The 13,328-nt window shown below is 57.2% G+C and overlaps 1 protein-coding gene across 1 annotated transcript; it reads left to right on the top strand.

Moving 5' to 3' along the window:
- Nucleotides 1-5,680: 5,680 nt before the first annotated feature.
- On the top strand, nucleotides 5,681-8,949 carry Tmem59l (transmembrane protein 59 like). The gene is made up of 8 exons (XM_051169682.1): nucleotides 5,681-5,887; nucleotides 6,714-6,858; nucleotides 6,944-7,041; nucleotides 7,260-7,412; nucleotides 7,858-7,960; nucleotides 8,195-8,309; nucleotides 8,390-8,507; nucleotides 8,636-8,949. The coding sequence occupies exons 1-8, from the start codon at nucleotides 5,732-5,734 to the stop codon at nucleotides 8,762-8,764; spliced, it is 1,017 nt and encodes a 338-aa protein (XP_051025639.1). The 5' UTR covers nucleotides 5,681-5,731; the 3' UTR covers nucleotides 8,765-8,949.
- Nucleotides 8,950-13,328: the final 4,379 nt, after the last annotated feature.

The raw sequence follows: 13,328 nt of genomic DNA, 5'->3' as shown, positions 1-13,328 counted from the left end.
CGAAATTGACAAGGCGCTAATGCGCCGCTCGCCCCGCCCGGCCCCGCCCCCGGCCCAGCCCGGCCCCTGGGGGGGGGCTGATCGCGGGCCCCGCACTGGCCTTCCTACCGCCCGCGGGCACCGCGCGCCCCGCCCGGACGGCCTCCGCCCAGTCACCACCCCTGAGCGCCCACTCCTCCCGCGCGAAGCCCCCAACTCCTACCCCAAGGCTCTGGAACCTCCCTCTCCAGCCCCGCCCGTTCCAGGCTTCCCATCCCCTCATCTGGGACCCTGTGCCCTTAATGCCCCATCGGTCCCTAGCTCACAGCCCTGGTGCCTTTCTAGGGTTCCCCAATCTACCCTGGTTCTTCCTACCCGTCTGCACCGCCCCTCTTATGGGGGCCCCCATACCCTCTCGTGGTGTACACACACACACACACACACAGTACCTGAACCCGTTCATCCTCTCTTACAGTCCCTCCTCCTTCCCTCAAGGGTTTGTAAGTTGCCCCCCCGCCCCGAGTCCCACGTCCTAGGCGCTCGGGTCCCACCGTTCCCCACCCAAAGTCTTCCTTCCTCCTCTCTTCCATCCTCGGTGCGCAGCCTTGGCCCGCGCTGGAAAAAATAAAACCCAGAAGGCACTGAGTCCGCGGCCTCCCGTCCCGCCTCGCCTATTCTCTCTGCCGGTGTTGGTTTTGGGGATGCCAGTAGCGTGCGCAGGGAGCCCCTATGGGTGGGCGCACTGAGAGAAGTGTGCCCTTTCGGGCACAGGGACTGAACCCCACATTCCTAATTCCCAGAAGGGCATCGGTGCAAAAGAGTTCTCCCTAGACTTCTCACATTCCCCCCCCCACGGAAAAATCCACTCAGCGGCCCGCGGGTGGGGTGCGCCACGCGGTGAGTAATCGCTGCGGCGGCCGCCGCCCGCCAACTTCAGGTAAAGCGGGCAGCCCGGAGCAACGCATAGTTATCTCCGACTGAGCGCAATTCTTTTCCCTGGGTTATTTTTGTTGGCCACTATTTGGGGTTTTGGGGACCCCTCCCGGGCCAGCCCAGTCCTGACATCTCATTTCCCTGATTGCTGCTTCGTCTTCACCCTATCCGGATGCCCACGAAGGGAAGGGACGCCCCTAGACTGCAAGGTCTTGGCGGCGGGGGGGGGGGGGCGGGGCGCCTGTTGTTTGGTGCTTGAGACGGGAGTTCTCGGGTGGTCTCACCCCACGGGTAGGGTAACGGCCCCAGCCACAGCTCCCGAGAGTTCGACTCTTCCAATACAGCCATTCCCCTGGAGGCTCAGCCTCTTCCTTAAAGGTCCCCCAAGTAGCTTCAAATGACAAAGGAGGGAAATTAAAAAAGGAGAAATTATATAAAAAAAAAAAAAGTCACTGCCATTTTGCTAAGGGCAAATCAGGCCTCTTGTGCCTCAGTTTCTTTTGTACAGTGGATACTTTGAGGGAAGACTAAAGTATACTTAGGAAGAATCAAGTACGGAAAGTGTCCCCCCAAACCTTAAATATGATGAGTGCAGTAGGGTGCAGAGGTGGCCCATTGTAGGTTCCCTCTGAGAAATGGTTCTGTGGAGGTGGTGGGTCTTGGCCACAGTTCCAGAATCATCGCTGCCCCTCCCCCACAGCGCCTGCTTCCCTTCGATTCCCTGCATAGGTAGGGAGTTAGGAACTTCGGCTCCTGGGAGGCATTTGGAGTAAAATCTTTATTTTATTTTTTTTCCTGAATGTTCCTCCTCCCCTAGTCCCGGGTGGAAAGGGCTAGCTAGCTTCCTCCATGCACCCAGGTGCTGTAGGCAACCACCTGGGAGCTGCGTGACAGAGTGCTTTTCCCCTCTTCCCTCACGTACAATCCATCAGCAACCGGTTGGTCCCAGTTCCAAAACTCATCCCCATTCCGAGTTTCTGACAGCACTCCCCCGGCCCCCATCCTGGTTCAGGCCCCTGGTCCTCTCCCCGGGATGTTGCAAGGCCCTCCACTGGGATTTCTTCCTCCTTCCCCTGTCTTTGTTTTAACCACAGGCAGAGGGCTCTTTGAAAGAAGTGAGACCAGCCCTGCCCTGGCACCCATGCTGCAACATTTGCTCCCCTCTTCAGCCCACTGGTTGTTTGGGCAACCGCCTGGTTCGGTGCTTTCAGGGGCCTCAGTTCTGCGGCTGTGGCTTTGGGGAGTCTTCCGTCCTGAGTGCCTTTTTGGAGTCAACCTTCAAGTTCAGGTTATTTTATTGTCTTTGTAGTATAGCCCAGCAAAACACCCGCTCAACAGCCGGCCACTTAACTTTTTAAGTCCTGAAAACCTAAGTAAAGGCCCTCAGACCCCAAGCTGGGCCCAGTGAGAGCCAGAAGAGTCCACTGCATATTCACAAAAAGGAAAAGTTGTAAAAGAATCCGGTCCCTCCAAGTAGCCAGAAAACACCCCTAGCAAGTGATGGGACCCAGGCTACAAACACACCTCACTTTGCTGTGTGACCCAAGCTGGCAGACATCCCTCTCTGATCTTTGACCTTTGCCCTCTGGATGACTTTTACCCTTTGGGGCAAAGAAGTTGACCTTAAGGTGCACCCACCCATTCCTGGTCCTCATGCGCCCATGGAATTAACTCTTTCCTCCCCCATCCCAGGCCTCCCTTTGCTAGGAAAGGACGGTAATCAGGGTGTACTTTCTGACAAATATTGACCTAAGTCATTGAAAGTGGCTGGGAATGTAGTAAGGGTTCTCGACTAGTCCTGGGCTCTTTACCCAGGGGTCTCCTGCAGAGAAGGAAGGCAGGCATAAATCAGGGAGCTTTCCAGCGCCGCAGACTCCTAGTTAAGAACCACCCAGGGCTTTGAGGTAGAGCGGCAGGACCAGCTGAAACCAAAGCTTGTCTGACTGAGAAGGGCAGAGCTGAGACCCGCCACTGGGACCTGACCGTTCCCCACGAAGCGTCTCCCTAATCCTGCCTGGACCTGGCTGTGCTCTGGACAATAGGGTAGTGAGAATCTGATTTAGGGCCCGTGGGTGCCCCAGCCTTTCTCCCCACCCTGGAAAACCTAGGCAGTGGGGATGCCACACCTCCGTTGTATAGTATGCTGTGGTTTTAGTACTAGAGATGGGATGTGGGGAGGTTCCAGCCTGGGCTGTGTACTCTGAGGCCACCAACCCTGGGGTCCTTGTTCCTCTGCACCCCCGGGAGACTGGTGCTGCGTCTCAGGATGGCCAGACGTTTGGGGGAGCAACGCACCCCTCCTCTCATTGCTTTCCTTATGTCTGCAAGCAGCGGCGCCACCCAGCCTTGCTCGGCTGGACTCCGCTTGGGGGTGGGGGTCAGCAGGGTCGTGCCGAGGGCGGCCAGGGACAAAGGGCGCTTGTCTGCGGCCCGCCCTGACCCGGGTGGCTGGTTCCCGGACGCCGGGAGTCCGCTGATTCACGCGGACAGCGCCCCCCGCCCCCGGCCGCGCCGCCCCGGGGGGTAGGAAGTGGGGGGAACGCGGGGCGGCGGCGAGTCAACTTTCCCTCTTAAGCCCCGAAGGAATGTCGGCGGATTTCCTGAAATCCGACCCCGGCCGCCCGCCGGCCGCCCGCCCCTCACCTGGACCAGCTCCCCCGGGAACGCCAGGAGGGGCGCCGGGGCTCACCTGGGGGGCCGGGGTCAAGTCCTCTTCCGCTTCCCCCCAGCGGCCTCAAGGAGCGGAAAAGGGGGGGTTGGAAGCCATCAAACTCTACATTCAGCCCTGGGGCGCCCCGACCCAAGCCATAGTTTCTCCATCTACAAACAAGGGCGGGACGTCCCTTCGCACAATAAACAACCCCCCCCCCCAATACACACAAAAGGTCTCACTTAGCCCAAGCTGGCCTCAAATTTTCGGCCATCCTCCTGTCTCAGCCTGCCCTGTTGATACTGTCAGGCCAACCTACTCCTAAATCCCCCATCCTCACCGTGACCGGCTCTACCAGCCCTCTCCTCCCGTATCCTGTCACCTAGGCCAACCCCTTGTGTCATTCCGGGTTCCAATGACCTAATTTGGAAGGGGGACAGCCCTACCCTATAGGGTTTTTGCAAGGAAAAAAAAAATAATCGTGACAAGAAAATCTTTGTTGAAAGGAGTGTTTGTTTGAAATGAATGAAGGACCGTAATTGCGGAAGGGTTAAGTGCCCGGGACTCTGCAAATGACAAGTGTGAACTTGAATTCCGGCTCTGCCCAGGCGTCCGGATGCCAGGTTTCCCACCTGTAAATTGGGGAAACAGGCTTTGTGTTTGGTTTATTGAGACAGGGTCTCACTCTGTGGCTAAGCTGACTTGGAACTCACTTCGTAAGCCAGATTGGCCTTGATCTCGCGGCGATCCTCCTGCCTCAGCCTTTCTGTGTGCTGGGATGATGGGCATAGACCAAGCCGTCTGGCTAGGGGAGACAGTTGGGGGTCCCAGCGTGCAGGGACCGTGCCCTGGGTGCGCTGGTGGGAGGGAGGCCTAGGCCGGGAGGGGCGGGGGAGGGGCCGCGCCGGGATCCAGATGTTCAGGTCCGCCAGGCACAGCCGCGCCTGATTAAGCCACGTGGGGGCCGGCCGGGGCCGCCGAGATGAAAGCGAGCGGCCGGCGGGGACCGGGGCGCGCCAGCCCCTCCTCCCGGCCGGAACCTGCGGCTCCCTGTGACCCGATGACCCCGTGAGCGGCCTCCTCGTCTGCTGGGGCGGAGCGACAGGGCACGCGGGCCACAGGCACCTGTGCCAAGCAAGCCAGTGGGGCTCAGAGCCCCCGCCCCGGCGCGCGGGAGAAAGGAAGCTGGGGAGACCTCCGAACCCTAGACGAAAAGCCACAATGTCCCTATTCGTCTCAAGTTTCCCCACCAGATTGGAAGAGTGAGCGGGCTGGAGGCCTTGCTAGGGTGCTGGGGGGGGGCCTTTGTGTACCGGGGAGACCCGGGGCTCCCTCGGGGATGCTTCTGCGCTGGAATGAAGGGCGGCCACCTTGAGGTTTTCGAGGACTTCCTGGAGGAGGCAGCTGCCCCTAAAGTACCTTCCCCAGAGTCTTCGTGTCCCGGAAGCGGGCAGGCTGTGGCCGGTGGTCGGAAGGCTCTGAGCCGAGCCATCAAATACTTCAAGTTCAACCTGGCTCCAGCCCTAGGGTGCTCCTGTCCCTCCTACTGCCTCCTGCTTCCTCCCTCGCCACTCCCAAGTCTTTGTCCTCCCCCCCCCCTTGGTCCTCAAGCACCTCGTGTTCCCCTCTCCTCCCTCACTGCCTGCCTTCTTTCCATCTTCGCTTCTCCCCTCCCCCACCTTTCCGTCCTACCTACCCACCCCTCCCCCTCTCCCTCCCCTTTCCCCCTCCATCCTCCTGGTCCCTTTCTCCTCACCCTCCCATCACCTCCTCTTCTGGCCCTGTCCCTCCTTTCCATCCTCCCTCTCCATACTTCTCCTCCTCCCTTCTCTAACTTTTTTTCCCCCCTAATTCCTTGACTGAGGATCCTGGATGTTCCCTGTCCTGGTTGCTCTCGGTCTCCATCCTTGAGAGGCCTAAGGTAGGCCTGTCACCCTGTCTAGCCAGGCCTCCTTTGACATCCCATGTCCGCAGATCCAAGTCCGGACAGAGACCCCGGACCATGAACATCAAGACGATGTCTCGAGCTGAGGTGGCGATTCACCTGCCCGTCCGGCTCGCCGCAGCCCTACCCCTCCCCCCTTCCCAGGCTGCCTCGCTCAGTGACGTCAACACCGGGTCCCGCATCCCGACGCCCGCATCGGGGGCCCGCGCTGCGCACGCTCGGCCATGGCTGCGGTAGCGTTGCCGCTGCTGTTGCTGCTGTTGTTGGCGTCGCCGGCCACTCCGGTGCCAGCGCGCGACCCCTTCGCCCTGCAGCTTGGGGACACTCAGAGTTGCCAGCAGCGGTGTCGACAGCTCCACCCTGGCCCGCCTCCGGGGCAGGTAACAGAGGGGCGCCCAGGAACCCAATCCCTGGAAACGGGGAGGGGCCTGAGTGGAGGACCCTCCGCTGGGGGAGGGGATGCGAGTCCCTGGTACAGCAGTGCTGGAGCCTGGGGTCCCTGGAAGGAAAAGGGAGGTCCTCGGGTGTGGGAGGGGGTCCTTGCAATGAGGCGAGACCTAGAATGGGGGTCCCCTAGGTAGAGGAGGGATGCGGGACCCTCGGATAGGAGAGTCTCCTGAAGTAGTGGGGCGTCAGGACGGAGGATGTTCAGGGGAGGAGAAGCTGATGTGCTTGCAATGAGGGTGGCTTGATGTGGGGAGGGCGTCTGCGTCTCAGCACCTCCTTCCAGGGAGGGATGAATTGACCCCGGGGTGGACACTGTGTGTGTGTGTGTGTGTGTGTGTGTGTGTAGTGGGGGGACATGGCAAAAGGAGTGTGAGACATAATCCTCAGAGGTCCTGGAGATCACCCACACACACTGCAAGGACGATCGCGTGCCCGCCCCTGTTCCCCCACCCCCCCACCCCGTGGTCTTCTTTCCATCTTCTCGCTGCCACTTTGAGCCAGCTCTGCTCGCTCCCTTGTGTCCCCTAAGAACAAGCTCTCTGCTTCTCTCTGAGGAGCCCTCTGCCAGCATGGACCCTGGACACTTCCGGATCCACTCCTCCAAGCCAGGACCTTCACTCCCCAGTCTGCTTAGAAAGCCACTTTCTGTTTCTCAGAGCCCCCGCCCCTATGATGATCCTAGCCTTCCCCTCAACCTCAGTTCATTCTTTCGGAGGCTTAGGGGGGACCCCAGCCATCTTACCCTATCTCCCTCCCCAGCCAGAGCCAGAGGGTCCTTCGGTGTCCCCGAATAGTGAGGCAGTGCTGACCGGTGCTTGTGAGCGGGGCTGTCGGCTTTTTTCCATCTGTCACTTCGTGGCCAAGAGCTCTAGGCCCAACGCCACAGAGACAGAATGTGAAGCAGGTGAGTCCCCCGGGCTGGGTGTATCTTGGGCCTGTGGCAGAGCTGTTCCTCCCGGCCCCCAGTGACAACATCATATGGCCCACAGCCTGCACTGAGGCCTACGTGAAGGCGGCGGAGCAACGAGCCTGCAGCGAGGGGTGTTGGGGCCAGACCCCTGAACCTGAGACCCAGCTGCAGCAGCAGGTAAATCCCCTAACCTAAAAAAAAAAAAAACCTCAAAATAAAATCCCCAAACCAAATACACACAAGAGAGCTTGTGTGGTTTCTTAAAGAGCCCAGAAAACCGCCAGCTCACCTGACCCAGGCAGGGGGCCCGATTGGGTCTTGAACCCCTGGTTATGCCACACTAGTCAACAAGGCCCAGTTTGCTGACCTTTCTCTGTTGGCTTTCCCCTTCCCAGAAAATGGCTTCGGAACCACCCATCGGGACACTCTCACTCCTGGACTTCTTTTCCACGCTCTGCAGTGACCTCATGAGTTCCGCCCAGGGCTTCGTGTCCTCTACTTGGACATACTCCCTTCAGACGGACAACCGGAAGGTGGTGGTGTTCCAGGTGAGAGAGCCACGACCCGGTGAACCAGAGTGGCATCCAGTGGTCACCTCATGGCATATGAACTCCTGGTGCGAGAGTGTCAGGCCGTGTCGGATCCAGGAACTCTGTTCTTGCCGTCCATGTAGGTTCCTGAGTTTATCTGGCTTGGCAGCCAGAACCTTTATTCACTGAGCCATCTTGCCTGCTACCGGAATAGGGGTTTACTCTGATTGGCAGAGGTTGGGTCACATGACCACCTTAGCCAATCACAAGCCTGTGTCCTTGGCCTGGGCATTTTCCGGTTCTGGGGTTAAGGCTAACGGATACAGCCCGTGGGACGGTGTCCTTCTGCCTGACCCCCAGGAGAACTGGGGGCCACCTGGACACGGAACAATAGCCCACTTGGGTCTGAGATGAGCCGACTAGGGTCAGAGGGTGTGTCTCTGATATCCGGTTTCCTGCCCAGACCCAGCCCGTGTTAGAAAGCGTTGCATTCCAAGGGAGCCGCCTGCAGCGAGTGGAGGTGGCCTGGAGAGGCGCGCATCCCAAGACCCTGGAGGTGCACGTGGGTAAGATCACCGCAGATCGACGGCCAGTCTCCCGGGACCCATGGGCTCCCAGGGTCCGCTGGGCCGTGTCCCAGGATTCATGGCCACATTCTATGGCTCCTATCCCAGCATCCCTGCACCTCCGCTCCAGCCCTTCACATCCTCCTGGCCAAGTCCGGGCCTCCCTGGCCCAACTCCACACCAGGCTGACCTCTTAGCTGAGGCTGGGAGCACACTGGCCCCCTTACCTTTCAGACCCCCTAGACTCCTTGGACAAAGTGAGGAGGCCTAAGACCCGAGTGAAGACTAGCAAGGCCAAGGCGGACTCTGAGGACCAACAAGAGAGTGACTTTCTCAGCTGCATGTCTCGGTGGGTGCTTGTGGGCCGGGCTGGGCTGGGTGCTCCTGTGTGAGGTTCAGATGACTGAAAGCTGCCTGCCATTGGGACAGGCGCTCCGGGCTGCCTCGATGGGCCCTGTTCTGCTGCCTCTTCCTCTCCATCCTGGTGATGTTGTGGCTCAGTTGCTGTACCCTGGTCACCACACCGGGCCAGCACCTCAAGTTCCAGGTGAGTAACACCCAGAGTGGCTAGGGCTCAGGATGGGGGCGGAAGGCCTAAGGTTGCGTGCTGGGCATCTGTGCTTGGCCCAGGAAGCCAGACAAGGGTCTTCCCCCCCAACCCCCCAATCCCTACAGCCTCTAACTGTGGAACAGCACAAAGGCCTCCTGGTGGGGTCCGACTGGCCCTTGTACCCTCCCGCGTCGCCTGCCTATGAAGACAGCCCCCCGCCTTACAAGTTGAAGCTAGATTTGACCACGCTGTAATCTCTGGCCTATTGCCAAGTACAGGGGCCCCCCGCCACATGCTTTTACTCTGCACCCCGAGGTCCAAGGTCAGGGTGGGGAAACCAGCCTTGGGCTCATCTACCCCCCTAATCCTCCCTCCCTCTTGGCCATCACATCTCTCAGTCCTCTTGAGACAATGGAACCTAAGTGGCGGGCTGGAAAGGGAGGGCCTGGCCCCCCTCCCCACCGTTTTTCGGCTCTTCGCAAGTGATCTACGAACCTTGTCTGTGATGCCTTTCTTTTTCCTCATTTGTGTCCTCACTGTGGGGGCTGAGGTCTCGGGGGTTCCCCTCTCTCCTCACTGGGGGGCCTGAGGTCTCAGGGGTTCCCCTCTCCTAAGGTTCTTGCCCTTCTTTATCTCTGGCGACCCAGCTGCCCCAGGAGGGAAGGGTGTGGGCGCCTTGCTGGGAAGGGATGAGGAGCAGTAAACGTTAATAAAGCGAATAAAGGACAGCGTGGCTAAGCCTGCGTCCGTCTGTGCTTGCCTGGGGTGGGCTGAGTGAGGCTGCCTGAGACGGTCGGTCCTTTCAACCCGGGAGAAGCCCCAGAAGTTGTTAAGAACGGGAGGGACACGAACAGGTGACAAACCCAATGAGTGAACGTCCCTGAAAACGCCTGTCTCACCCCTAGCCTGAGTGAGGTAGTGCCCCTTCCTGGACCTAGAATCCCTTGAAGAAGTCCGCTGATAAACTTGTGTTTATCGGGCTAGCTTTCCTTCTCTTAGGGACAGAGCTTGGGCCCACTGGTGGAGGACCCAGATGCTGGCCAGGGGTATATCCCTGAGGCACGCCCCCAGCCCCTCGCTGGGGAATTCTAGGCAGGGTCTCCACCTCTGAGCCACGCCCCCAGCCCCTCACTGGGGGATTCTAGGCAGGGGCCCCACCCCTGAGCCACGCCCCCAGCCCCTCACTGGGGGATTCTAGGCAGGGGCCCCACCCCTGAGCCACACCCCCAGCCCCTCACTGGGGGATTCTAGGAGTCCTTCAGCAGTTGACTCACACCTCCTGCCTTTATTGTGCTGACTTTTTTTTGTTGTTTTTGGTTATGTAGTCCAAACTGGCTTAGAACTGTCAATACTCCTTCCTTAATCTGGCTGCTGGGGTAACTGGGGTGTGCCATTAGGCCCTTTCTCAAAGACTTTTTTGAGTGTATCCTTAGTAGCATGAATTGGAAGCCCTCTTCTGGCAACCAAAACACCTTGTCATACCAACCCCACACCCCACACCCTCAGCACTGGGAAACAACGACCCCCAACTCCCCCATCTAACTGGCTACTGTAACCAACTAGCCCAGTTCTAGCCCTCGCCCACAGGGACCTCCAAGTAGCCTTTCCGTTCTCTGGGGACTCTGCCTTATTCTGTCCTGCTTATGCATGTCCCCTCACTGCCTGAGCTTACCTGGCTTCAGCGGACAGCCCCAGATCCCCCTGCCCTTACATTCTAGTCCTCTATAGCTTCCCTCCAGTCCTATCTGGTAAAGAACACATATGATCACAAACATGGATGTCTCCTGTTGTCACACAGTACCCCAAAATGGAACTGTACCAGCAATGTCCCCATGATCTATTCTGCTGTTATCTCCAGTCAGCCCTATGGAGACACCGACCCTTCCTCACTCTTTTCTTCTTCTCTCACTCTCCTTTCCTCACTCTCCTTCCCTCCCCTCCCCTCTTCTTTTCTCTCCTCTACTCACTCTCTCCTTTCCTCCCCTCCCCTCCCTCCTCTCCTCAGTGCTGATATGACAGGTTCCTTCTCATCCATCCACACCAAGCGACACCGGCTAGCTTCTAATTCTGTGTAGCTGAGGTTGGCCTTGAACACCCGATCCTCCTGCCTCCACCTGGAACAGCCTGTGTGGGTCACCACCTGGTTTATGTGGTGCTGGGTCCAGCACATGCTAGACAGGTCCTCTGTCAATAGAGGCCAGCTCTGTGTTACTTGGAGCCTTCTGAAACCGTTTCAGCTCTTTGACTATGATTGCCCTACCTTCTCAGCATGGCTCACTCAGATCACGGGACTTGCCATGCCTCAGGGACACCTGGGATGGCTTGGGAAGGAACTCAGGGCAGCTTCACCAGTTACTAGCCGCTGGTTTCTTCCAGGATGTCAGGAGAGAGAAGCTTCTTTGACCACATAGCTGGCCCCTAACCTTGGAGCCTTAGTTTCCCTACTTGTCCCTGAGGTTCTGTTTGTCATTATCTGGTGTGCCATGCAGATCAGCGATGGTAGGTATCTTGCTGGGTTCATGGCAACCTGCAGGCACAACCATATGCCCGGGTAGCAGAGGGTTGCCATGGGATCCACATCCTAGTTCCCTGGTGACGGCAGTGAGTGTGGAGGTAGCTCTGCCACCAGGGCTAGGCATGGAAGTATCCAGACTCCATTATGTACCAGACACATCGAGGGAAGAATGGGGGCTCCTGACCTCCCCTAGAGAGAATGGAGGCCAGAGGCCAGATTCCCACACTTAAAGCTGCCTCTTGATCCCCACAAGGGCTGTTCCTTGTGCCTTGCAGGCCGTTCCCTGTGCACTCCGGACCAGCTCTTTGGCCTGAAGGAATCTTTCCAGCCTTTCGACTCTGGCCCGAAACTTATGTCACAATGTCTCAACTACAGTTTTTATCATGTTGACAATTAAGCAGTTGCTTGTTCACTTGTGTGATGATTGGTTTAATAAATGGCCCCTCTGCCAGATGCGACACGCGGGGCGTCTCAGTCGCAGCTGTGTCCCACACACTGAGGAAGCCATTCTTAATACATATTTGTCGACACACTCTTTGCTCCGCCTTGCCCCGCTTCCCACTGAGCCACTGTGGCCCCATCACTTTCCCTGGGGCTCTTTCTGGCACTTGATTAGGGCCTTCCATATCATGTCCACCTGGAATGTATTGGAACATTCTGGACTTTTCTACAGTGTTCCAAAAATGTTCAAATATTCTGGAACATTCTAGAGTACGTCTGCACTTACTAAAACAGGGATGGCCGGACATGGTGGCGCACGCCTGTAATCCCAGCACTCGGGAGGCAGAGGCAGGCGGATCACTGTGAGTTCAAGGCCAGCCTGGTCTACAGAGTGAGTCCAGGACAGTCAGGGATACACAGTGAAATCCTGTGTTAAAACAAGGTGAACGTCTCCTGAGAAATGACACCCAAGGCTGAACTCTGTCCTCACACACATGTGCACACACATGAATACTCCATATAAACACACACAAGAAAGAAAACAATATGAAATGGATGAGCTTGCTTTCCCCTCTTGCTTGCGGTGCTGAGGAGTTGGCTTTGGCCTGTCGGGCCGGCACACAAATCACCCCAGTGAAGGAATCAGCTCCTAAAGATGGGACTCATCCTATAGTCACAGCCAGCGCCCAGACTCAGTTGTCATTCATACTATGTCACCTTGACAATCAGTATCAAAAGATTCCAGATCTTTGCAGTCAACCCCCAGGCAGCCCCTTCCCCTGCTTGTCTCCACGGATCAGCCAGGGCTGTTTCTCAGGGCCACAGCAACAGACTGAGCCTGTCCTCAAATGCCCTTGATGTCAGGCCATTTCCCTCTATGGAGGTCTGGAGTACATGAAGAATGGCCGTGATTCCTTCTTCCCTGGTGCTGCACTGCTGTCCCTCCCTCGAGCTCTTCCTGATGCTGAACTATGCTCCTAGTCCACCTGTAACATTCTAGACTTTTCCACAGCATTCTGGAATGTCCACATGCCGGACACTTTTTGTGTGCCTCTGTTTCCCAGTCCACCTTTGGATGCATCGTTGAGAGGATTTTAGTTTGTTTGTATTTATATCTTTTGTTAAACAGCCTAACAGCCTGGGAAGATGTCTCAGTGGGTGAAGGCATTTGCCACCCAGCCTGAGAATCTGACTGACCCCTAGGGGTCACATGGTAGAAAAAGAAATGACTCTCAGAGTTGCTCACTGACTCCAACCTGTTCGCTGTGGCACACCTCGACACCTGCATGCAGGCACACAAGTAAAGAAGACTCTTAACCACCACCAAGCCAATGACTTAGATGGAATGGAATGGCACCCTTCCTCCAAATTTTCTTTCTGTTGCTCGTTCAGAATGTGGCTTCATTTAGGAATGAGTTTTTGTCAGCGTAATTATGACCAGATTCAGATAATGTCAAAGTGGGCCCTCCACACCAAAATGGACTTCATTCTTTTTGCATCTATCGATTATCTGTGTATCATTTATCATCTATGTATCATTTATCGATCATCTATCTATCTATCTATCTATTTATCTATCTATGCTGAGGAGGGGGCCACATGCCCCAGTGTGTGTGTGGAGGGCTAAAGACCATTTGGAGGCATCAACTCTCAGTTTGTTGGGCTTTGTAGGAGGCGCCTTCACCTGTGGAGGCATCTACCTGTCCCACTCCTTTTGTTTTTCTTGAGGAGAAGCCGGGTAGCCTAGGCTGGCCATGAAGTTGCACCTCTCCTGCTTCAGCCTCCGGAGTGCTGGGGTGGCAGGGGTGTACCGCCATAAGCAGCCTAGAGCATCTTTTAAAAAGAGATGAAGAAAGAAGAAA

The sequence above is a fragment of the Acomys russatus genome, chromosome 27 (assembly GCF_903995435.1).
Source record: "Acomys russatus chromosome 27, mAcoRus1.1, whole genome shotgun sequence".
In the NCBI taxonomy this organism is placed as follows: domain Eukaryota; kingdom Metazoa; phylum Chordata; class Mammalia; order Rodentia; family Muridae; genus Acomys; species Acomys russatus.
This window is presented reverse-complemented; position numbering and strand designations above follow the sequence as displayed.